This window comes from Stenella coeruleoalba (assembly GCF_951394435.1).
Source record: "Stenella coeruleoalba genome assembly, chromosome: 1".
Lineage (NCBI taxonomy): Eukaryota > Metazoa > Chordata > Mammalia > Artiodactyla > Delphinidae > Stenella > Stenella coeruleoalba.
The window spans coordinates 9,778,162-9,805,263 of NC_137169.1; the positions used below are offsets into that span (position 1 = coordinate 9,778,162).

Sequence of the window (27,102 nt, forward strand, 5' to 3'; positions counted from 1 at the left end):
GTAGAACGGTGCATGCCTAGAACAGCAGATTTGGAAACAGTTTGGCACTACGAGGCAGGCAACTTGATTTAATCCCAATGTCCCAACCCTGGGTGGAGACCTGATGGCAGCCAGATAGTTCACAATGATGACCTGGGGGGAGAACAGCTGTTGAAGGAGGTGAGGAGGCCACGCTCAGCTCTGACAGCTGCTCCCTGGCTGTGTGATCTTGGGCAATTTACTTCACCTCTCTGTGTCTTGGTTTCCTCATCTGCAAAGGGGGAACAATTGCATTGTTTCCATCAGGTTGGTAAGAGGATCAAGATGACAGGTGATAAGGGCTCATTTGTTTGGTGATATTTGGTAAATAAGTAAAATATGTTTCTGTGCTGCTGGAATGTTTCACCAGGGAAACGGATGACTTTCCGAGAAATGAACAAGTCTACGTCATAATTATATGAACATCACTGCCCCAAAGAGACAGGCTGAGGATGTGGTACTAGGACCTCTCTTATTAATCCTGGTCATGCACTTTGCTGGAGGTCAGGCTGTCTCAAGCCAGTGGCTGCAATCCTTATGGAATTATAGGCTAGTTTGAGGCCCTAGGGCTGAAAATGAGGGCCTCAGATGTCCAGGTGGCCCAGAAAACCCGAGACCTTTCCAACCTTCAGTGTTTCTCCTCAAGAGTAGCCCGCAAGCCAAGCATCTCTGATGACAGCTGCTCACGGGACCCTCTGAGATGGGCCATGGAGGGTGAATTCAGCTCATGATGTCCCATCCTCGTCCCCCCAGCACTGAACCCTCCTAGGTCAGACGGCTCATCACAAGGTGACTATGATGAGGATGATGATATCCAAGTGGTCACTTGGTTCCAGAAGACAGATAAGTACAGGAAGGATAAGAATTTTAAGGAGAAGGAGACAAAACCTAAAAGCTTCTATGGCCTAGAGATCAGGTGTCTGGTTTTGGTATCAGACAACCTTGGGTCTGAGACCTGAATCTTCACTTGCTAGTTTTGTAGACTAATGTCTTTGAGTCTCTGTTTTCTGCTCTGAAAAATGCGGACAGCAAGAGACGCTTTTTATAGGTGTGAGGTGGAGATTGAATGAGAAATGCATTTAAGGTGCAAGGTACAGTGCTGGGCACTTAGAAAGGACTCCATAAAAATAGATTATTATTAGTATATATATCAAATCTCTGAAGGCAAAGACACAGCATTTCCTAAAATCATTATTGATTTAAAAGCTGTGATGAGTGATTTCAGCCTTACTAAAAGATATAATGACTAATATAACAAATGCTATAGATTTTATTTTATTTTTTGTTTTTGTTTCAGTTTTTGACCTCTTCCCAGGGTGTGTAGGATCTTAGTTCCCTGACCAGGGATTGAACTCGCGCCCCCTGAGTTGGAAGCGTGGAGTCTTAACCACTGGACAGCCAGGGAAGTCCCTAGATTTTATTTTAAAGGGCAAACTCTGCTAGAATATTTTGTGAAAGAGTTTCAGTATCCATCTAAAGTTCTGGATCTCAGGCGTTCCTAAACTAGTGATGGTCCCCTTTATACTACTACTAATACATTCTTATAAATAATATCAAAATATTATATTTATAATACTTATATATGCACATTATAACATTTATGCAAATAATCTAGAAATATAATATTTATACATACAATATATTTATAATATTTATATATAGATAATATGTATTTATAATATTATATAATAATATATAATAATCAACCTTCCTTATTTGCCTCTGTCCTAAATTACCAGCTCTGACAAATGTGGACTCACTGTGGGAAAAAACAAACCAAATCTAACTTCCTGGCTATATCTAGTGACCTTTTAGAATGTCGCGCTAAGAGACGTTTATCACCACATTGCATCGTTCAAAATCCCTGAAACATGTGCTCTCCTAGATGCTGGAAATGGATTCCTCAGATGTGGGCTAAGTGGTGGGGAAAGTAGGTCATCTCCACCGCGTTGGTCACCCTGCTCCTACCTCAGGCCGGGAAATAGGGATTTTGTTGGGAGTTCCCTTTTGAGAAGCCTAAGCCTTGGCAATGGGGCAGTGGGGACGGGGTGGGGTCGTCTCCACGGAATGAATGCACTGGGTCATCCCATAAACCTGGGGCAGGACCCAGTATGAGCTCACACTTACCAGGACCCACCAGTGACACACTCCATATGGGTGGTTGCATCCTCAGGGACTGTAGACTCCATTCTTCTATTTTAGAAAATGAGGAAAACTGAAGCTCAGAGAAGGTAATGCTCAAGATCTTTCAGTGAGTCGGTGGTAGTAGAGCTAAGTCTTGAATCCACATCTGCTGGACTTAAGAACCCAAGCTCTTTCTAGTTTAGTTCTGCATCTTACTTGTTGACAGGCAAGGCACTTGACCTTGGCATGCCTCGCTTTTCCCATCTGTGAAATGGAGCTTATAATTGTGTTTGACTTAAGAGGGTCTCTGAGTAGTTTAAGCCAGTTAATAATCCAAATCGCTTGGACCAGTATTGGCATGTTGTAGGAGACTAATAAGTGTCAGCTGTTCTTACTATGTTCACAATTATCCCGTGCTGTTTTCTTTATGACAAAGACGCATATTCCATGCGAGGTCCACGGAAGAGATGATCCATTATGGCTGAAATGCATTTAGTACATGAGATATGATACCATGTAACTATATTTCATGAAATATTCAGATATTTTGCTTGTTTATAACTAGAGTGACCATATTAATTTAAAAACAATGGACTTCTTTTCACATTCGGCAAATATATAGCCTTTGTGCCATTGCCCCTTCCCCCTGAGCCCATGGCAGACATCCTTAATTGATCCCATGACTCTTTCCTGTTGAACACAAATGAGACCTAAGGGTCTGTCATAACCCAGAGAGGCAATGATGGTGCTGACCCAGGTGATGGACCGTCTTTGCCGTCTTAGGCTGGGAGCCAAAGAGAGTAAGGTTGCCAGCCAGCTGCTTTGGACATTGGCTTTGATCAGTTCAATGCCCAACAGCTCAGCCCAAACGTGGGCTAGCTCTTTGGCAAATTCATACCACTATTCAACCAAGAGCTTTTGGGAGGAGATTCTGAAAGCCCAATGCTTTATCTGGACATACCCTAGAGCCTGATGAGCCCTAGGTTCATGGCTTTGAGGCAGATAAGAAACTGCAAAAACATCCCAGCAGTTACAAGGGGCAGGAGTCATCCACCATCCAGGTGGATCCTAACCTCTCCTAATATCTCCCGCTCTTTCTCTTGCCTCTAACGGGGGAATATACTTGAGAAATTGAGGGTTTGCTCCATGCCCAGATTTATTCAGTTTTTGCACAACCGCGTGAGAATCAAGAAGGACCCTGGGCTTGTGGTAACCAACCTGCGTTTTGGAACCATACCCTTGAGGCTGTTCCAGCCCAAGGTGGCCTCCCCCAGCCCGTGGCGAGGCATCATCTTCTTCCACGGAGGGGGCACCGTATTAGGGAGCCTGGGTAAGATGGTCCTTGGAGGTTTTGTGAAGGAAGAGCCTCATCTTCATGCAAAGCTCTACCCACCCCTCCCATGGGAACCTTGTCGGAGTCCCTCCAAGGAATCAGCAGCTGGAGGTTTTTATAGGGAGCCCTGACTAAGGGCTTTGGGCTCAAGTCAGCAGGTGGTGTGAAAACGTTCTTTTTTATACTATGATACTCTTGGTCAAGGAGAGGGTGGTGAAGTGGCCAGGGCTGGAGTGGGGTGGCGTTTGGTGTTTATGGCCCTGCAGTGTTGACTCTTCTCCGCTCCCTCACTACTCACCAGCCATTGACCGGTCCTGTCTGTTCTCACCCCACAGTATTTCCCAAACCCGTGTGTTTCTCTCCGGCTCTGCAAGACCCCTGTGATCCAAAGCCACCTTCTCTTGCCCGCATCCCTTTATCCCTACATCCCAGTAACTGCTCTCCCCATGTCACCCCTCACAGTCTAATCCTCACCCAGCAGCCAGAAAGAACCCTTAAAAATACGAGTCGGAAATTGTCAGTCTTGCAATGAACACTTCCTGTGGCTTTACAGGGTCTTCAGGTGAAATTCCAACTCCCCCCCACAGCTGGTGCTGGCCCTGCAGACCTCTCTGACCTGGTCACCCGGGTCTCCCACCTCCCACAGCGATTCGCTCTGCTGCAGCCATGCTGCCTGTTCCTCTGGGCTTTGGACACACCAGGCTCCTTCTCACCCTGAATCTCCTACACTTGCTGTTCCCGAGTCCTGCAAAGTTGTGTCTCCCCTCACCGCTGCTTTGCAAGACGGGTGCCCCCTTCTTCATTCTTCCAGTCTGATCTCAAATGTCTTTCCACAGAGTGGGCTCCCTGGACGTCTTATCTAAAGAACTCTCCCTGCCCACTCTAGTGCCCTACCCTGTGCCTGCCCCCCACCTCCATCCCTGACATCATCCTTTAAAGTTTTCTTCATGGCACTTGTCGCAATCTGAACTTATCTCATTCCTCCGGGTGTTTCCTTATTTACCGTCTGCCTTCCCCAACTAAAAGTGGAAATTCCAAGAGTGCGAGAAAGTCTTCTATTTTGCTTGCTACAGGATCCTCAGGGCCAGGCCTGTGGTTTTAGTTTTTGAATGGATGTATGAGTGCATGAATATATAGATGGATGGATGGGCAAATAACTGGGTGAAAGGATGAACCAACAAACAAATGGATGGATGGAGGGATGGCCACACAGGAGAAAAAATTTTTTAAATTAATTTTTATTGGAGTATAGTTGATTTACGATGTTGTGATAGTTTCTTGCTGTACAGCAAAGTGAATCAGAAATACGTATACATATATCCACTCTTTTAGATTTCCTTCCCATTCAGGTCACCACAGAGCATTGAGTAGAGTTCCCTGTGCTATACAGTAGGTTCTCATTAGTTATCTATTTTATACGTAGTAATGTAATATGTCAATCCCGGTCTCCCAATTTGTTCCACCCTCCCCTTCCCCCTTGGTAACTATAAGTTTGTTCTCTACGTCTGTGTCTCTATTTCCGCACAGGAGAAAATTTGCCCATGTGAAGAGGTGGGCTGTTTGCATTACCTGTTCCCTGAGGTTAGGGTGTACTGCCACCTGGTGGTGAAAATACAACATCTGAATTTGCTGCCCTGAAGCTCTCCCCTTTTCAGAAGTTAATTATGAATCATCTCCCATCTACTGGTCTCACCCTTGTCCAAGATCACTCTTCCCTTTCAGAGACCCCCGGGAGCACCCTCATTCATTGGCTGGGTCTGTACCCCTTCCTCTGTGGAGGGATGACGTTATTTCCAAAAGTAAAACTGGGGCTCACTCAGCAAATGTTTACTGAGCACCTACTTTGTGTCAGACCCTCTTGGAGGCACGGGGGACACTGTGGAGAACAAGAAAGGTCCTCATTGGAGCCCACTCAAATGAGGGGGCTGGACAGTGAAACAAATGAGTAGGCTAATTTCACATCGTGGTAGCACAGAGCGATGGAGTAGAGAATGACTCAGGGAGCAGATTTAATTTTTCCGATCAGAGGACGCCTCTCCAAGAAGGCAAAGTTTGAGCCCAGGATCAACTGATGAGAATGAGCCGGCCCTACAGGGGCCGGGAAAGAGAGCTCCAAGCCTTATGGGAATGGGGTGAGGCAGGTGAGGCACCCTCCGTGGCCTCCGTATTTAAAGGGGCACCCAAAACCACAGTGATCCAGATAAATATATTTTTATGCAATATTAAAAATATCAGTATTGATGCAGAAAACTAAGATGAACAACATACCAACGTTTATATAAAAGCAGGATGCAAGAGAGCTGGGTAAGTCGTGCAAAAGCAAAGGAGGATTCTATTTAAAATTTCGATATGTTGTTCATCACGGACGTTTCTGGCATTAATTTTGATTCCTTAACATATTGCACCAAACTATTATTTATCTTGGATAATGAGTGTTTGGACGCTCCCTTAATTTTGCGCCCAAGGCGAGTGCCTTGCTTGCCTCACCCTAGTCCCTGCCCTGTTAAGGGAGAGCAAGTGCAAAACCTTGGGTGCTCAAGAGAAAGAAGAATGTCGGGACCACAGAGTGGGGGGCTGAAGTGGGGAAGGTCGGCAGGACCAGGTCGTGGCTAGCAGTCGTCCCCACTCTAGCTGCGTACACTTTAGAACCCCCCGGGGGCTTGAGAGTCATAGTCACACCCAGCTCCTACCCCAGGCCGACTGTCAGTCTCTGGGGATGGGATCCAGCATCAGTATTTTAAAAAAGCTCCCAGATGACTTAAGCCAGGTCTGAGACCTCCTTAGGAGCTGCCCACTCTGAATCGTTTTGACCCTTCTTCTGTCACCTCCCCAAACCGTGTTAGCAAAGCATGTACCCGCCCCATTGTTGCTTCTCTCTGCCAGATGGTCAATCACCACCTCCCCTGACACTGGAATTGCCTGGTGGGATTTGAGAAATCCTGTCGCCTGTGCTCCCACCCTAGAGATTCTGATTTGGTTGGTCTGGGGCTCAGCCTGGGCCTCAGAGTGTGTAACCCCACCCCCCACGCCCCGCCCTGTACTTCTATAAACAGCCAGGGTTGAGAACTGCTGAGTTAGACGTGGTTCATTTGGTACAGATTCTGTGTCTGGCACTGTGCCCGTGTGGTCGATGCATTAATGATCAGGCTGCTCTCTGAGAACCTCAGACATACTGCTTGACTCATAGAAATGGCCCGTGCGACCACTGCTTACTTCTTAATAACATCTGTACATATATATAATTATTGTTCATATTTCAGGGCAGACACGCCCACCTTCCCTCATCTTGGCTTTGTCGGTTTCAAATCACCAAGCCTTCTAGGTCCACAGTTTCCTCTACTGTAAAAGAAAACGTTGCAGCTGGGGAGCCCCAAGGCACATCTGAGCCCCGATATTCAGGAGATTGGGGTGGACTCAGGCGTCTGACTTGGCTTTTTGTGTTGTCCCGGCAGAGGTGGCCAGAGTCACTTCACAGGAGCCAAGAATAGGAAGAAAGGGAAGATGTCACACTCAGTGCCAGCACTGTTGGTAGCTCTTCTTGGGGGCTGGGGAGCAGTGCTGGGCCCCGTGGGGCACCGACCTCCCTACAGGTGGCTGCTGCTGTGTCGGTTTTGTCTTGCAGACATGTACCGCGCCCTGTGTGGTTTTCTATCCCAGGAGACCGACTCTGTGCTGCTGTCGGTTGGGTGAATTGTTGGAGAAAGTCGGTGGGTGTTACCTGGGTGACAGAAGGGAGGGGAGAGGCCTTGGATGATTTGCAGAACAGAGGGAGAGGAGGTCCTAGGCCCCGAGAGACACTCTTGCACATGCATCCACGGAGACAGGCGCAGCATCGTTCAAAACAGCCCAGACCCGAAACAACCCAAATGCCCCTTGACGGGGGGTGCATGAATCAACTGTGATAGTCAGTGTTCTATTGCACAGGCGTTATGGGATATGACATAGCTGTTCAAGTAAGGCATACCATACTGTGGATGAATATTGACAGCATAAAACTCAGTGAAAAAATTTTCAAAAAATTACATAAAGCCAGATACTTTGTCTACAAAATTAAAAACAATTAAAATCATAATAATACTTTTAAGGAATATACATAGATACAATGGAACTATGTAAAAAGGAAAGAAAAGGAGCGATGGATACGGGATTCAGGGTAACTGTTCTCTCAGACTGGGAAGGCAGCGAGGTGGGATGGTGGTGGGGGTATTAAGGGCCTGGCTGAAGGTTCCGGTCAAGGTCCTGGCTGTGGTTTGGGGTGATGATGCTGCAGGTGCTTTTTGCATTGTTGAAACTAATACCTTCAAGTCCCAGTCTGGGTTTAGGCTGGGTTTGAGTCCCGGCACGTGGGTTCAAGTCCCAGTCTGAGGTGCACGGTTTCAATTAGGCCTGGGACAAACTTTAAAATATTCGTTTCTAGGCTTTTTTTTTTTTTTTTTTAGCTTGGGGCCATTTTGACTTAAAAAATAACTTTTTATCTTTCCTTTAATGTTATTTGAAATAACTGAACAAAAAACTCGAATTAATTAATGTTTAAACGTGTCTTTGGGAACTAATAAATATTAATATTATTAATATTAAAAAACCCCTAATACCTAATGGACTTATGAACTAACTAGCTAACAAATTAACTGCTGGCCATGCAGGGACCAGTGTTGGGAGCGTCTCAAGAAAACCATGACTCAGGGCACCTGAGGTTCTTTGAAAAGAGAAGAGGGGGAGCTTTTTAGTGGATGGAGGGGGCCGTGGGTACCACTCACTAGAATTCCGGTTCTTAATCCAACAGATTACAGCAATTCACAGGGAAACAGTTTAGAGAAGGCAAGTGAGAGGAACTAAAAACTGCCCTTTTAGGTTCAACCTCTAGAACAAGCCCCCTCATACAACTTACTTAATGTAACTTCCTTAGCATCTCTGGTTTTCTTGATGAGACTGAGGAAGACAGCATCTTGCCAGTATCCATCAACGTACCTCCCAGCCGGCCGAGCCTTGTGTCTGAAATTCCACCATCAGAGTTTCCGCCAGACTCTACATCTCTGAAGGGTGATAATAAAAACATCTCTTGAACACATAAAGGTGTTAATAAGCACCTCTGTTAATACCCTGTAGGAAATTGTTGAGGATATTGTTATTCTAGATAGTTGAAAAGACCTAGCACGCAGGCCAGACTGGTTTTGATCGACAGGCTGGTGGAGGAAGAAAGGCAGGTAAGGTTCTGCACGCTGCCAGGAGGCTGCAGGTGGATGGTGCCTGTGAGGAAATGCCCCGAGAGCACTGTACAGGGGGAAATGGTCAGGAGCTGGGTGCCCCCTGATTCCTCATCAAGACATAATGGGGTTTCTTAAGTAAGCTCCTGGAGGAGATCAACCTTTCAACTGTTTGGTTCTGCAGAGCCTTCACCCCTGTGGTGGATGGGCAAGAGAGAGTCCAAGGAGGCATGGGCATTTCTGCTTCCTTCCGGCAGGTCTGCGGTGTGATCTGCGGAGACAGTGCTGGGGCAGGGATTGCGACCTTGACCTCTCAGACCTTGGTGGGCAGATCCGGTCTTCCTCGGATCAGGGCCCAGGTCCTGATTTATCTCATTGTCCAACTCATTAATTTTCGGCTGCCATCCTTTCCGCAGAACCAACACGTCCAGTTCCTCACCTGGTTCATGATGCGTGTTTAAATACGTGTTTATCGACTTCTCTGGTGGGATGCCATCTGGAGTGGTGCTTTCATTCCCCCGGAAGTCTGGAAGAAGTACCGGAAGTGGGTCAGCGCGGACAACGTACCCAGGAGTTTCAAGAAGACAGACTACCAACCCATGTTTCCTGCCCCTTTCAATGAGGCTGCCTATCTAGAAAACAATCCCTTGTTGGATGTGGAACATACACCCCTCATAAAGGAGGAAGAGACCATTGCCCAGCTTCCCGAAGCCTTCCTGGTGAGCTGTATGACATCCTCCGTGATGACATCTTGCTCTATAAGAAGTGCTTGGAGGACCAGGGGGTCCCCGTGACATGGTACCACGTGGAGGATGGCTTTCACGGATCTCTAATATTATGTGATTGGAAGCCTTTCTCTTTCCCATGCTCCCTGAAAATTGTGAATGCTATAGTCCGTTGTATAAAGAGCACACTGTAACCCTGGGGCCCTGAGTAGGGCATAGCAAGTATGGTCTCTGCTACGTGCTGAGTCCTTTGATGAATTGTATTTTATTGATTAAGGAGATGCTAAGTCAGGGCTTACCCTGCAGGGGAAGGATGAGAAGTAAGCTAAGAATAGTCTTGCCTAGTGTTTGAGAAAATCCAAACTGTGTCTGTTTCCTTTCAGTGCCAACAGTGTTCAATTCTGGATCTAGCAACATTCTCTAACGTTCTCTTTCGGGTGAAATAAATAGTCAATGGAGAAAACAATGCCTTTAAAATTTCTCAAAGCTCTAACACACAAGGCCTCTGCAGAATGAATGCCAACAGCTGGCCATACGGTCCGTCGTGGGTATATACCCATAATGCTGAAGCACTGCTTGGGGTCAGGTGTCTGTTGGAGGAGGGGGCACCCAATTGTTCCTGGGGCCAAAGGTCACCAGCCAAATTCCTGCAGATTGGTAACAGATTGGTTCCAGTTGGCCTGAGAAATGCTGCTGCAGTGGATCTCTGCCCTCAGTATAGCTGCATTTGGGCTGGACTAAGGGGAAGTTTTGGAGGAGATCACTGGAAAGGGAGATGCAAGAAGAAGCAAGAGGAAGGCGGTGAGGAAAAGGGTGGGCTCTGGGGGCTGGGGACTTTTCCTGGGCTTAAGTCTTTAATCTGAATGCCAAAATTAGATCACTGGTTACCAAGAGGCAGGGTCTCAGAGCCAAGGCTGTCTTGGGAATCTCTGGGTGCCATCTGGGATACGGAAACTGCATTCCCTAAAGCAGTAAGGTGTCAGCTTTCCTTGGTGCACTTATATATTGGTCCCACTTTTACAAAGAACCTTGCCTTCACTTAGCCCACACCACTCTCTCTGCTCACAGAGAAAAGGAAGAGAATAATTGTATTGCATGCTGGGGGCAGTCCACATTAGCTTTTGCATTGGGCCTGTGTTTGCTAGGTACATTTGTAGTAACACTGGGCCTCTCTGCTGCCTAGTCCCACCCAAGTGCTAAAGTTGGAGAATCTCTCTTCTCTGCAACCATAGCATCTCTTGGTGCCAAGGACCTCACCTATGACTGATGGAGGAGGGAGTCGTGGATCCTTGCAGAGGGGACAGATATCTACATAAGCAGTTTGGACTGGGATCCTGGGAGCATGGACAGGCATCATGATCCATGTGTTATATGCAAGCAGCTTTGATGGAAAAGTTTGTTAATTATCTATTGCTGTGTAACAACACTACCATGAACTTAGTGGCTTAAAACAACACACATTGATGATCTCACAGTTTCTGTGGATCAGGAGTCTGAGAATAGCTTAGCGGCAATCAAGGTGTTGGGGCTGTGGTTTCATCTGAGGCTCGACTGGGGAGGGCTCTACTTCCAAGCTCAGTCAGGTTGTTTGCAGAATTCAGTTTCTTGAAGTTGTAGATGGAGAGCTTCAGTTCCTTGCTAGCTGTTGGCCAGAGGCCTCTATTGGCTCCTAGAAGCCACTCACAATCTTTTGCACGTGAGTTTTCCCCACATGGCTGCTTTCTTCCTTAAAGTGAGCAAGGGAGAAAGACTTAAGCAAGCTAGCCACTAAAATCTAAAGTAATTTAATCACAAATGTAATCACATATATGCCAACACCTTTGCCTTATTCTGTTAGTTAGAAGCAAATCACAGGTCTTGCCCGCACAAGGGGATCACACAAGCATGTGAACACCAGGGGGTGGAGATCTTGGGGGCCACTGTAGAGTCTGTCCACCACATAAGGTGTCTCCAGAAGGGGATGGGAAGAACAGTCAACACAACTTCTCTGCCTAAGAAATACATTGGCTTGACTTTCTGGAGCTAGTGATGATAGTTATGGGCTGTGCATTGAGGCTCTTCCCCATAGGGTCCCCCAGGAGAGGTCCTCTCATCTCTCCCCAGTCCTAACTCCCGTCACATCACCATCATCTGGTTTCCCCAGGGAGCAGGAATCTGGACCTTCCTCTAGTCTCTTCCCAGTCTATTTTTATGATAAACTCTATGCTCTTGCATTAGTCAGGGTCCAATCGGGAGAAGGAAATCACACCACTTGTCTTCTTTTTTCCTTTGCAAGTCTTTATTAGCCTCAAGTACAATAACATCTTCTGAAGACATTTTCTGCCTTCAAGGATCTACCTAAAAATTACATCCAGGAACACTTATAGGAAATTGTGGACACACAAAGTATCTGGACAGCTAAATGTACCACAATAGAAGATTTGTTAAGTAAAAAGTCAAGATTATTGATTTTTTTTAAGGGCTGAGCAAAGACATAGGGCTCTTCTAGTCTAACCGATCATTAAAAAATTTTTTTATTGTAAAATAGTTGATTTACAATGTTGTGTTACTTTCTGCTGTACAGCAAAGTGAATCAGTTATACATATACATATATCCACTCTTTTTCATATTCTTCCCATATAGGTCATTACAGAGTATTGAGTAGAGTTCCCTGTTTTATACAGTTGGTCCTTAATAGTTATCGATTTTATATATAGTTGTGTGTCTATGTCAGTCCCAATCTCCCAATTTATCCCTCCCCTCCTCTCCACCCTGGTAACCATAAGATTGTTTTCTATATCTGTGACTCTATTTCTGTTTTGTAGGTAAGTTCTTTTGTAGCATTTTTTTGGATTCCACATACAGTATCATATGATATTTGTTCTTCTCTGTCTGACTTACTTCACTCAGTATGATAATCTCTAGGTCCATCCATGTTGCTGCAAATGGCATTATTTCATTCTTTTTATGGCTGAGTAATATTCCATTGTATATATGTACAACATCTTCTTTATCCATTCCTCTGTTGATGGACATTTAGCTTGCTTCCATGTCCTGGCTATTGTAAACAGGGCTGCAATGAACATTGAGGTGCATGTCTCTTTTCAAATATGGTTTTCTCTGGGTATATGACCAGGAATGGGATGGCTGGATCATATGGTAGCTCTATTTTTAGTTTTTTAAGGAACCTCCATACTGTTCTCTATAGTGGCTGCACCAATTTACATTCCCACCAACAGTGTAGGAGGATTCCCTTTTCCCCACAACCTCTCCAGAATTTATTGTTTGTAGATTTTTTGATGATGGCCATTCTAACTGGTGGGAAGTGACACCTCATTGTAGTTTGATTTGCATTTTTCTAATAATTAGTGATTTTGAGCATCTTTTCTTTTTTTTTTTTTTTTTTTTGGCCATCTGTATGTCTTCTTTGGAGAAATGTCTATTTAGATCTTCCACCCATTTTCTGATTGGGTTGTTTGTTTTTTTGTTATTGAGCTACATGAGCTACTTGTATATTTTGAAGATTAATCCCTTGTCTAACCCCATCATTTTGCAGTTGGGGAAACAGCTGCTCCAAGAGTGAGATGATTCACCCAGGATCACCCGGGGATACTCGAGGCATGAATGGGGGAGTGGCAAGAGTGTCTGAAAAATCAGGCGAAGTATAGCTTGCACAGGCTTTGTAGGCCATGTAAAGAAGTTTAGAGTTCAGCTTAAAGCCTTTGGGATACTAATGTTTTTAATTGCAGAAGCAACATGATTAGATTTATATTTTAGAAAAAGTGTGCTGGAGGAAGTTGGGAAACATGTTGCAAAGGACTGAATGGTTAGTTAAAATGCTACAACAATCCCCCATCCCCTCCCTGCTCTCCACAAAAGCAAAAACAAACAAACAAAAACATATACACACACACACACAAAACCCCAAACAATCTACTAGAACGGAACAAGAGATGGAGGAATGGAAAGACAATATTGGCTGTAGGGCTAGAGAAGAGAGAACAGAGTTGCATCTTATTAAGGAGGTAGAAGGAGACTCAACAGCAGTTTGTGACCAGAGTAGATAGGGGAAAGTGTCGAGGGGTGAGCATAGTGCGTAGTATGAAATGACTAGGCACATGGACACTGAACCCAGTGAGTTACTTAACCTTAATGGAGCTGGTAAGCATGTAGTTTAGAATACTTTAGTGAGACGTAAATAAAGTGGGGGGTGGGACATGAACCCCTCAACAATCAAGGGGGAAACCATCCTAGTGAAATTTCCGGGGGTTCAACTCCAAGATAAGAGAGAAGTTGCTGCCCTTGTATCACCAGCTATGACAAATGCACAATGCTCATTAGGCATTTCTGGATTTGGGGGAGGCAACATGCTCAGCTACAAAACTCCTCATAGCCTATTGCCTTTTTTGAGTGGAGACCAGAGCAAGAGAAGGCTCTGTAGCAACTTCAGGCTGTAGTAGAAGCTGCTCTGTCACTTGGAAACCCTACCGCATATGACCAGCCAGTTACTGTCAACCTGTACCCTACAACTGTTGTAGGTCCCACCTGGCTGACCCCAAAATCGTAAGCCATATTTTCTTTCCAGGGGCACCGTGTGTTCCCGTGGGGCCATAATTCTTGTGTGGAAGGTGCATATTAACTTGTGTCCCTCCCCAAAATACAGTGACTTGTACCTCCCAAGAGGTGAAAAACCTCATATGAGGTCTTCGAGTGTTTAAGGAAACATCACCTTGGCTCTAACATACATTCAGATAAGCCCTGACTCCCTGCCCAGGGTTATTGCAGATGATAAAATTGCTTTTGTTTCCCTCTTGTGGGATGAGGCAGAGTTTGCACAGTTGTTAATACATCCTGCTGTACCTGGATTTATGCTTCAGGTCCAATAGAAAAATCAATACAAAACTTAAGAGAAAGCCACTTGCCTTTCCAAGGTAAATCCTGATGGCTTATCAGAGTTTTTCACCTGGCTGCCTCTGCTGCATGTTAGCCTGATCCTAATTCTTGGGGCCCTGTAGAAAGTACTGCTAATCAAATGCTGTGTAAGATAAACTAAAGACTTCCCCCCTCCTCCCAGCCTCTGTCAGTCAGGTTAATTGGAGTGGCTGAAGGAGAGGCATACTCATGGAAAAATTTGCCAGAAGCCAAGACCATGTGGAAATGAGGAAATATTTTTGGGAGACGATTCTCCATGGGTCTTTCATGTCTCTGTACTTCTTGTGAACAGGCACTGGTAGCTTTTGATCCAGACTGTCTTTTCAAAGACATTTGTAGAGTAAACAATCCTGGAGGACAGAGGTAGTGTTCCGCACCCCCCAACTGTTTCCAGAAGAGGGCAGCTTTGTTCACTATCTGGTATAATATAATAATGGGGAAGTCTTAGGCTGGCATGTAAGGAGCTTAGAAGTTGTCGTTCCATTGTAACAACAAGGCAAAGCTGGACAAGCTGAAAATTAACAACCCTTCTTCTTAGATCCATCAGGGAAGTGAGGACACCGGGAAAACCACTGCCTTCCCCAGGCCTCACCCCCCTCAGAAATGTTGGTGAGACATACAGGCACATGCAGAGGATTACAACTTACTGGAGCAGAAACCAAGGAGCAGAAACTTCCATAGGAACCAGTGCCAAGGTAGGAAAACCTGAACTGTAACTGTTCATTGCTGGAGGACAAGGCTGGGGGTTAAAAACTGCAGGGGCGCCTGTCACTGGGAAGCCCCCACACTTTTGTGAGTTTTGTCTCCAGGAGTTCTATCAGATTCTCACAGTGAATATTGGAGAAAAATTCCCCTCATGCTTCTGGCATGCTTCCGGAGGGGAAAAGGAACCCTTTTGAAATATGCCAGAGCATTCTATTTTCCTTAACAAGGCCCGCCCTCAGGAGAACCTATTTTGCCAGGTCCGAGTCTGCTAGAGAATCTATGTTATCAGAGCCTAACATACCTGGAGAAGGGAAATACCCAACCCCAGCCCTCTCCAGCCATCTTGTCCTATGTAACATGAAGGGAGGGGAATTTGGGGTTGAGAAGCATTGGTGAAGTTCACAGCCCTGGATGCACAAGCTCACTAAGATACTGAGACCTAATCATAGGACTATACAATGCTTCCTCTCCCCCCACACCTTACTGCTACATTACTAAGAGCATATGTACCATCATTCATTCTGTTCAGTACATCATGTCTACCCTTCAACAAAAAATTACAAGGCATACTAAAAGACAAAAGCTACATGTTGAAGATACTGAATAAACATCAGAACCAGAGTCAGATATGGCAGGAATGTTGGAATTATCAGACTGGGAATTAAAAAAACCCAAACAACTAAGGCTAATATGCTAAGGGTTTCAATGGAAAAAGTAGACAACATGCAAGAACAAACAGATAATGTAAACAGAGGATGAAAATTCTAAGAGAATAAAGAACAAATGCTAAAGACCAAAAACACTTAAACAGAAATGAAAATTGCCTTTGATGGGCTCATTAGGAAACTGAACACAGCTGAGGAAAGAATCGCTGAGCTTGAGGATATGACAGTAGAAATTTCCAAAACTGAAAAGCAAAGAGGAAAAAAAAAACAAAAGACAGAATATCTAAAAACTGTGGGACAACTATAAAAGATGTAACATATTGGGTTGACCAAAAAGTTGGTTTAGGTTTTCCTTATGGAAAAACCTTTTGGCCAGCCCAACATATGTAACAGGAATACCAGAAGGATAAGAAAGAAAGAAAGGAAAAGAAGCAATATTTGAAGCAAAAATTTCCCCCAAATAATGTCAGACACCAAACCACAGTTCCAAGAAGCTCAGAGAACACCAAGCAGGATAAATGCCCCAAACCTACACCTAGACAGATCATATTCAAACTTCAGAAAATCAAAAATAAAGGAAAAAGTCTTTAAAGAAGGAAGAGGGGAAAAATGCCTTACCTATATATAGAGGAGCAAAGATAAGAATTACATCTGATTTCTCCTCAGAAACCATGTAAGCAAGAGGAGAATGGAGTGAAATATTTAAAGAATTAAGAGAAAAAACCCATCAACCTAGAATTCTGTACCTGTTCAAATTACCCTTCAAAGGTGAAGGAGAAATAAAGACTTTCTCAGACAAAGAAAAAATGAGGAAATTTGTTGCCAGTAGACCTGCCTTGTAAGAAATGTTAAAAGAAGATTTTGTTTGTTTGTTTGTTTGTTTGTTTTTGAGAGAAGGAAAATGATACATGTCAGAAACTCAGATCTACATACAGAAAGGAAGAGATTTGGAGAATGAATAAATGAAGGTAAAATACTTATTTTTCTTTTCTTAGTTGATTTAACAGATAACAGTTTGTTCAAAATAATAAAAGCAATAATATATTTAATTACATGTGCTTATGTGTAAGTGAAATGAATGACAGCAATGATACAAGGGACAATAGAGAGTAATTAGAAACATTTTGTTATTGTAAGGTACTTGCACATGGAACATTCACCAACATGGTCTAGGTCCTGGGCCATAAAACACACCTTAATAAGTTTAAAAGAATAGAAATCATAAACATTTGCTTTCAGAACACAATGGAATTAAACTATAAATCAATGACGGAAAGACAGCTGGAAAGTCCCCAAATACTTGGAGATTAAAGACACACTTCTAAAGAATATCTGAGAATGGTGGGACAACTGTAAAAAGTAATATATGTGTAATGGGAACACCAGAAGGAGAAGAAAGAGAGAGAGGGAAAGAAGCAATATTTGAAGTAATAATGACTAAAAAATTTTCCAAAATCCTTTGACGTGGGTCAAAGAATCAATCTCAAGAGAAAATTTTTTTTAAAAAACCATTGAGTTGTACCCTTTGTTTTTATTTTTTAATAATTAATTAATTAGGTTACACCCAGGCTTAGTTGTGGCAGGTGGGCTCCTTAGTTGTGGCTCGCTGGCCCTTAGGTGTGGCATGTGAACTCTTAGTTGCGGCATGCATGTGGGATCTAGTTCCCTGACCAGGGATGGAACCCGGGCCCCCTGCATTGGGAGTGCAGAGTCTTAACCACTGTACCACCAGGGAAGTCCCTCAATAGAAATTTTAAAAATATTTTGAGCTAAATGAAAATGACAATACAACTTATCAAATTTGAGGGACGCGGTGAAAACAGTGCTTAGAGGGAAATTTATACCATTGAATATGCATATTAGAAAGGATGAAGGATCTAAAATCAATAATCTAAGATTCCACCTTAGGAAACTAGAAAAGGAAGAGGGAATTATGTCCAAGGTAAGGAGAAGAAAAGAAATAATAAAAATTAGAGCAGAAATAAATGAAATTGAAAATAAGAAATCAACAGCGAAAACAAAAAACTGGTTCTTTGAAAAGATCAACAAAATACATAAGTCCCTAGCCAAGCTAACTAAGAAAAAAAGAGATAGGACACAAGTTCCTAACATCGGAAATGAAAGAGGGGACATTATTACAGATTCCATTGACACTAAAAGGATAATAAAGGGAAACGAACTACTATATAATAATACGAATATATATAATAAAACTACTACTATATAATAAAACGAACTACTATATGCTGACTGATTTGATAACCTTGATGAATGGAATTCCTTAAAGACACAAGCTGCAAAAAACCCACACACAAAAAAATAGGCCATCTGAATAGGCTTATACCTATTAAAGAAATTGAATTAAATTAATAAACTTTCAAAATAGAAAGTACCAAGCTCAGATGGGTTCACTGGTGAATTCTACCCAACATTTAAGGAAGAAATTATACCAGTTCACTTCCAGAATATAGAAGCAGAAAGAATACTTCCTAACTTGTTCTGTGAAGCCAGCATTACCCTAATACCAAAACCAGATAAAGACATTACAAAAATCCCCCTAACCCCACGCCAAACAATGGACTACTATCTCTTATGAACGTAGATGAAAAAATTGTCTACAAAATATTATCAAATTGTATCAAAAATATATTAAAAAATTATACACCATAATAGAGCGGGATTTTTCCTAGGTGTAGACGCTGGCTCAACGTCTGAAAGTCAATTAATGCGATCCATCAGGTTAACAGGCTAAATAAGGAAAATCACGTGATCATATCAATAGATGCAGAAAAAGCATTGGACAGAGTCTAACCCTCATTCATGATAAAAACTCAGCAAACTAGGAGTGGAGGGGAACATCTTCAACTTGATAAAGGACATCTACAAAAAACCTACAGCTAACATTACACCTGATGGTGAGAAACTTGAAGCTTTTCTGGTAAGATCAGAAAAAGGCAAGAATATCCCTTCTGACCACTGTTATTTGACATTGTACTGGAAGTCCTAGCAAATGCAGTAAGATGATAAAAGGAAATAAAAGGTAATTTGTGACCGCCTGGAGGGGTGGGATAGGGAGGGTGGGAGGGAGGGAGACGCAAGAGGGAAGAGATATGGGAACATATGTATATGTATAACTGATTCACTTTGTTATAAAGCAGAAACTAACACACCATTGTAAAGCAATTATACCCCAATAAAGATGTTAAAAAAAAAAGGAAATAAAAGGTATATAGATTAGGAAGGAAGAAACAGAACTGTCTTTGTTCATAGATGCCATGATCATCTATGTAGAAAATCTGAAAAAACTGACCAAAAAACCTCCTGGAACTAATAAGTTATTATGGCAAAAATGCAGGATACAACATTAATATATAGAAGTCGGTTGCTTTCCTATATACCACAATGAACAAAGAGGAAGTTGAAATTAAAAACATATACCATTTAAATTACTCCCCATGGGACTTCTCTGGCCATGTAGTGGTTAAGATTCTGCCTTCTAATACAGGGCACACGGGTGCGATTCCTGGTCCGAGAAGATCCCACATGCTGCGGAGCAATTAAGCCTGTGCACCACAACTACTGAGCCTGTGCTGTAGAGCCCGTGAGCCACAACTACTGAGCCCGTGTGCCACAACTACTGAAGCCTGCATGCCTAGAGCCTGTGCTCTGCAACAAGAGAAGCCACTGCAATGAGAAGCCTGCACACCGCAACGAAGAGTAGTCCCTGCTCGCTGCAACTAGAGAAAGCCTGTGCACAGCAATGAAGACCCAATACAGCCAAAAATAAATAAATAAACAAATAAAAAATGTTTAAAACACTAAATAAATTACTCCCCCCATTTTAAACCTTTTTTTTTTTTTTTTTTTTTTCCGGTACGCGGGCCTTTCACTGTTGTGGCCTCTCCTGTTGCGGAGCACAGGCTCCGGACGTGCAGGCTCAGTGACCATGGCTCACGGGCCTAGCCGCTCTGCGGCATGTGGGATCTTCCCGGACCAGGACACGAACCCGTGTCCCCTGCATCGGCAGGCGGACTCTCAACCACTGTGCCACCAGGGAAGCCCAATTTTTCTTTTTTGTAAATATAAGCTTTGACATGAGAATGATACCATTTATTTTTGCCCTCTTTTCAACCATACAAATATTTATGGAGTGTCTGTGGTATGTCAGATACTGTCCTGGCTCTGGGATATAGGACTGAGTAAAATCAGACTGAGCCTATTGATTATCCTTTGTTTTCCAGAGTTTACATGAGCTGTGTGGTTACTAAGGAGCGTGACTCTCTACTTCTGTCAATTGGGTAAGAGAGAGAGTGCACTGGGTGAGATGCTGATGGGCAAGGAATGCATGGCAGCGAGGAGGGGTCTCAAATCTTCTTGTTTGGGTTTCATGCTGGGTTGAACTGACCTCCATACCCTGGAGTCAACCACAGCAGACCAAATCATCAAGAAAAGGAGGAAATTAGGAAGGAATAGTTAGGTCAATTCAGAAAGAAAAGAGTAAAGAAGAGGGATTATTTCCTACCTGGTAGTAACAACATACTACAATGCAAAGACATAGTCATACTAGCAGCATGATGCCAACACAGGAAATGACAATAGGCCCACAGGGCAGAATAAAGGGCTCAGAAACAGACTTGTTAGGTGATTGGTGATACCCCAAATCAGTGAGGAAAAGATGGATTGTTTAGGAGATGGTGTTGTGACATCTCATTTAAGACGAGGGGAGAAATAAAGATTGGCTAGCACCTTACACTACAGACACTGTATAGAGGTGGAATCCAGATGGCCTCAGGACCAAAGCAGGAGAGGTAAAACTATAAATCTACTAGAAGAAAATGTAGAAAGATATTTCTATGGCATAGAATTGGCAAACAACTTAAATAACATACAAAAAGCATAAATCATGGGGTGAAAAATGGTATGGATTGGATACACAAAACTTAAGAATTTCTGCTCAAAAGAGACACCATAGAAAAGTCATCAGAAAGATGATAGTCCAGAGAAAAATCATATGATGTCTGAAAGTAACAAGAGATGTCCAGAAAACACAAGGGATTCCTGAAACGCAGCAGAAAAGACAGAACACACCTGCTTAAAAATGGGTAAAGGATGTCAAAAGGCAACTCACAGAATGGGAAATATAGCTGCTATGTGGATATGAAAAAGTGTTCCAATCCACTGTAAATAAAAAAATGTAAATTAAAACAACAGTCAGATGTGCCTTTGTAATCTACCAGGTGGGCAAGAGTGAGAGAGGGCAGTTGCTGCTGAGGATGTGGGGAAATGGAAATCTTTGCTTGCTGCTGCCTAGGGAGCTGCAGGCATCTGGGAGATTCTGGCAAGTATTTTTTTTTAAATTAATTTAATTAATTTATTTTTCGCTGCATTGGGTCTTCGTTGCTGCACGTGAGCTTTCTCTAGCTGCGGTGAGCGGGGACTGCTCTTCGTTGCGGTACGCAGGCTTCTCACTGCGGTGGCTTCTTTTGCTGAGGAGCACGGGCTCTAGGCGCGTGGGCTCAGTAGTTGTGGCGTGTGGGCTCAGTAGTTGTGGCTCGCGGGCTCAGTAGTTGTGGTGCACGGGCTTATTTGCTCCACGGCATGTGGGATATTCCTGGACCAGGGCTCAAATCCGTGTCCCCTGCGTTGGCAGGCGGATTCCTAATCACTGTGCCACCAGGGAAGGGAAGCCCTTTGGCAGTATTTAGTCAGTTAAGCATGTGTCAACCACCCCTCTGCGTGGGTATTCCCGATAAACTGTCACCCAGTGCTGTGACATACATGGCATACATCAGAGTGCATACAGAGACAACCTGTTTCCACCACTAGGAAAACAATGAGTAAAACGGCTTGCATTGATATTGTGGAATACTGTTCAGTAACTACAAAGAACACACAAGATGTAGACACAGCAACGTAGATCTTAAAAACTCAGTGAGAATTAAAAAAATATAACAGACAGAATGAAAACAACAACATAAAATTTATGTTAATTAGAAAACACACAAACAATACAATGTGTTTTATAAGACATGTATATTCACAGACATGTATCAAACATACTTGGGCGGGTGCCTATGGGAGAGGAAATAGAAATGGGGAATAGAAATAAAAGGAAGTAAATTAGTAAAACAGGAGTGGGACCGCATAAGGACTGATAATGGTTTGCTGTGAGCATGAGCTCCAATTGAAAACATTCGCTAGATGGAGCAAGCAGGAAGCTGAGCTCGATCAGGGGCACCGGGCTTTGAGCAGGATGGCCAGCCGGGGGTGGGAACCTGGGGCACGTGAATGGGATTGCATCAGATATGGGATTAATCAGGGGTGCTCAGAAACTGCTTGGTCCAACTCCCTTATTTTCCAGGAAGGCGTCTGTGGTCTGGCGAGTTATGGGTCCTCAGAGCCATGAGTGGCAAAGGTAGGACCAGAAGCCACAGTTTCTGCTGCCCCCTCAGCGCAGGGATTTTCCTTCTGCACTTCATCTCTTCGGCCACGGGGAGGCGCCTTCACAAGGGCGGAGGCAGCAGGGTGTCTGGAGGCAACTCTCTGTGTCCAGATTCTTAAGGAGGGTGGATAGATTAGCCACAAGATAAAACCTTACCTGCTGCTCCGCCCCTCCCTGCAGGCGACGCAGCTTCCCCTGCAGCACTTCCGCTCTCGGGGAGGGAGCCGGAGGGGGCTTTGGAGGCCGCGCGCAGGCCTGTTCGGCTGCGCGCGGCGTCGCTCTTCTAGTAGAGCGGCAGCAGCAGCCGCGGCGGCCCCAGGGGCTCACGCTTCCCGCAACACCTCGGGGGAGCCGAGCGTGCCTCTCCTGCGAGCCCAGCACCCCCAACCTGCTCCCCGCGCGCAGCTGAACCGCCGCGTGGGACTCGCCGCCCAACATGGATTTCCTCCTGGCGCTGGTGCTCGGGTCCTCGCTCTACCTGCGGGTGGCCGCGGACTTCGACGGGAGGTGGCCCAGGCAAATAGTGTCGTCCATTGGCCTGTGTCGTTATGGTGGGAGGATTGACTGCTACTGGGGCTGGGCCCGTCGGTCCTGGGGACAGTGTCAGCTGGCTTCCAGGAATGCATGCAATAAAAATAGGAAAACAGAATTAACAAAGGCTAGAGGAAGGAAAAAGGATAGAATAAAAGCCCATGTATTTTAACGATCAGTCAGCAGTTGATAGAGTTGGTACCCAGAAGCATTGGGAGTGGAATACAGATAGGCGTCTCCACCAGTATCCAGTACTAGGATCCGGTATTAGGAGGCTCTGCAAAGAAATCAGTGTGAGAATTTTTTGTATCAAATTTGTATATTATTATTTTTGTATTCATTGAATATCAGTATTAAAAGTCATTACCATAAAACCCCACAAAAAAACCCCATATCTGCTCAAAAAAATAACCGGCAATGGTGAGACGGGCTAATAATTCTCCAAGGAATATAAGCAAAGCAATCAATGGTATCCATTGACGTAACAGGCACGCAGAGAACATCTTCGCTGACTAATCCTTACTGAGACGTGGCACAGTGGAAAACATCCTGGCTACACTATCCATGCAGGGCAGGGTTCAAGTCCTGGTTCTGCCGTAAAACGCAGGTGGCTCTGGGCAATGATCCACTGTCACCCGCCAGATACTGTCCTGTCATGTGGAATATACCTGTGAATGAAACAGACAAAAACTCCTTCTTGCTTCTGAGAGGGTTCCCATCCTAGTAGGTTCCTGCACGGTTGGTGCAGCCATCCCAAGTCTGGGATAACTTCTTAAGCTTTGGGCGTGGACCTTGAGTATCCGGAGGTGTCCCCTCCACCAGACTCTTATGTGATATGGGATACATGGCAATGGTTCCGATTGGCGTGGCTGCAAATGACCCTAACCACAAATGCTTTACAAATGTGGTCCCAGGAGTTGACTTTTCTGGTTTTTTTTGGCCATACGTGAAGCTTGTGGGATTTTAGTTACCTGACCAGGGATCGAACCCAGGTCCCCTACAGTGGAAGTTCTGGGTCCTAACCACTGGACCGCCAGGGAATTCCCAGGAGTTGAGTTTTCTTTTCTTACTTGACAACACCTAGTTTCATGAAGATGTTTGCTTCCCCAAACCTGCAACTTCATTAACTTGGACACACTTGTTTCCTCCTAGGTTTTGGCCAGCTTGCCCGAGGCTCACCCAGCCCTTTGGGGTACGTTTTGCAGCCATCCCCAGTCCTCTGACTTGGGGCCAGTCAGTCCTCTTCTTTTGTTCCAGTCAAACAGTTCTTCTTCTGATGTTTCTCCTTGCCTGTTTCCTTTGAAGAAAGACACCTCTGTTAAGTCATTATTTGAGCCAGAAACATGCAATTTGTTGGCCCTGGTCACTAGACTTCCACCATGGGAGGTAGACGGTTGGTTCTGGGAGTCTAGTTTAGGATGAGAAAACAATGCCTAACATTGTACATGTTCAGTTAAGTGTCAGAGTCATCAACTGACATCGTCGTCAAACTTGGACTTGCCCTTGAATTCATTAGGATATTTATTGTGTTTATATTAGCGAAACCAGACAAGTTCCAGGGAGTTTTAGATGTTCCAGGGTCTCTCTCTCTCTCTCTGTTTATTCAGATGGAAAGTGCAGGACGTTCTATAGCCCTGGTCCTTACTCCTAGTCCCTCCTTCTAGCACTTTTCTGTTGTTGTTAGGGGTCTTCCATGTCCTCTCCTTCCTTTCCAGCCTCCAAAGTCTTGTCCTTCCCCCCCTCCCTGTCCCGCACACCACCCTCCATAGAGTTGGGTCAACAGGGATAAGCTAGTATTTATAATTTTAATAATTGTAATAATAATTCAAGTATGGAAAGACACCTTCTGAGAGGGATTTGAAACATAGTAACAGTTCCTTTTAAAATTATAGCATCTTTTAAATAAATGAAAGTGTACGTGGCAACCTGATGTATAAAACAGAGAGAAGCAGAGTTGTCGGGTTGAAGTAGAGAGAGGAGGTCTTCCACTTAGCCTCTCCCTTGAACTCATGGTCTATAGTCACCAAAAACATCTGGACAAGCTGAAGCTAGTGGCACTCAGTTCCATTTCTACTTATGGAAGAGCAAAATTCTTTTCTGTTTAAGTCTTAGGTCCTTGTCTTTGGGTTTTCACTGCAACTACTTTCTCTACAACCACCTAATCACGTACTGGCCAAGAGTCCCTGTGCTCTGCGCTTAGATCCCGGGTCATCTCCCTCTTCACTCCTTCATGGATGGAAAGAACAGACACAGCCGCACTTGAGACTTGACTGCCACTTGGTGGCAGCATACTCAAAACAATAGGTTTACATTTCTAAGAAGCACATGTTTTGAAGGTTAACTCTTTAACCTCAAACTAGTGGTAATAGCGGCAAGATGATAGATGAAATGGGACACAAAGCAGACAAGTTTTGGCAAATGAGACAGTGTATAGAGGAGAGAAAATTTCACCTGAGGAAGGAGCCAATTTTGATGGAGGGAATCCAGGTGACTGTGGGGCAGCATACAAGCGTAACAAAGAAGGCAGAAGGTCATAGATAAGTTTCTGATTCACAGTTTTGTTCAAGATCAGCCATGTGCGCTGTGGGTTATTACACTGATGCAACAGTAGCCCCAAGTACTACCAGGCAAGGTATTCTGAAGGTCACTGAACAGAAAGGCTCACAGACCGAATTAAGATGGTCTAATCACAAGGCTTAAGTCCATTTAAAAAACAGCAAGAAGCAAGGGGAAAAGTGATGAGTAAATTAGCCCATGTAAAGTAAGGTGCCAGGGGGTGGAAGGTTCATACCTGCTCCATATAGGATTAGGCAATATTAACATGTCCCCTCTCCTCTGGTGCATGCACCTTCCCCTCTGTTGGTGTGTTTAAGAGGACTAGAGTGGTTCCAACAGAGGGAGCGTGTCTGGAACCAACACACATGCTTACTTCATCAGAGAGGCACTGGAGCAGGTACACCTGGCCACAGCAGCAGTTCACCTATCAGCCTGCTGGGTATCTGTGAATGTTATCTGCATTCTTTGGGAGACGATGCCTAGGGCCAGAATGGGGCCATACTGGGTGTTACCAATGGTTGGCCAATTTAGGATGACATGGTTATCAATGCGCACGTGGCATGCTCATGACTTCTGACTTAATCTTTCCATTACTTTCTTTCTATAAGTGGTACTCTTGTTTGTTTCACCAAATATTGTTTCATAAATACTCTATTTTTAATATTGTGTGCTGTCACTATCTTACTGTATATCTTAATGCATGATATAATTTCTTTCTTTTATGTTAACATCTTTATTGGAGTATAATTGCTTTACAATGGTGTGTTCGTTTCTGCTGTATAACAAAGTGAATCAGCTATATGCATATATATATCCCCATATCTCCTCCCTCTTGCGTCTCCCTCCTTCCCACCCTCCCTATCCCACCCCTCTAGGTGGTCACAAAGCACCGAGCTGATCTCCCTGTGCTATGAGGCTGCCTCTCACTAGCTAACTATTTTACATTTGGTAGTATGTATAAGTCCATGCCACTCTTTCACTTCGTCCCAGCTTACCCTTCCCCCTCCCCGTGTCCTCAAGTCCATTCTCTACGTCTGTGTCTTTATTCCTGTCCTGCCCCTAGGTTCTTCAGAACCATTTTTTTTTTTTAGATTCCATATATATGTGTTAGCATACGGTATTTGTTTTTCCCTTTCTGATTTACTTCACTCTGTATGACAGACTCTAGGTCCATCCACCTCACTACAAATAACTCAATTTCGTTTCTTTTTATGGCTGAGTAATATTCCATTGTACGTATGTGCCACATCTTCTTTATCCATTCATCTGTCGATGGACACTTAGGTTGCTTCCATGTCCTGGCTATTGTAAATAGAGCTGCAATGAACTTTGTGGTACATGACTCTTTTTGAATTATGGTTTTCTCAGGGTATACGCCCAGTGGTGGGATTGCTGGGTCATATGGTAGTTCTATTTTTAGTTTTTTAAGGAACCTTCATACTGTTCTCCATAGTGGCTGTATCAATTTACATTCCCACCAACAGTGCAAGAGGGTTCCCTTTTCTCCACACCCTCTCCAGCATTTATTTTTTGTAGACTTTTTGATGATGGCCATTCTGACGGGTGTGAGGAGATACCTCATTGTAGTTTTGATTTGCATTTCCCTAATGATTAATGATGTTGAGCATCCTTTCATGTGTTTGTTGGCAATCTGTACGTCTTCTTTGGAGAAATGTCTGTTTAGGTCTTCTGCCCATTTTTGGATGGGTTGTTTGCTTTCTTGATATTGAGCTGCATGAGCTGCTTGGGTATTTTGGAGATTAATCCTTTGTCTGTTGCTTCATTTGCAAATATTTTCTCCCATTCTGAGGGTTGTCTTTTCGTCTTGTTTGTGGTTTCCTTTGCTGTGCAAAAGCTTTGAAGTTTCATTAGGTCCCATTTGTTTAT

The 27,102-nt window shown here is 44.1% G+C and overlaps 1 protein-coding gene across 1 annotated transcript in view; it reads left to right on the forward strand.

Annotated features, from left to right (window-relative positions):
• Positions 1-3,288: 3,288 nt before the first annotated feature.
• Positions 3,289-27,102, forward strand: part of AADACL3 (arylacetamide deacetylase like 3) — a gene marked incomplete at both ends in the record, with an annotated part of 33,478 nt that continues 9,664 nt past the window's right edge. The window contains 1 exon segment of the mRNA XM_079945751.1: positions 3,289-3,472. Within this exon segment, the coding sequence (XP_079801877.1) occupies positions 3,289-3,472 (184 nt within the window).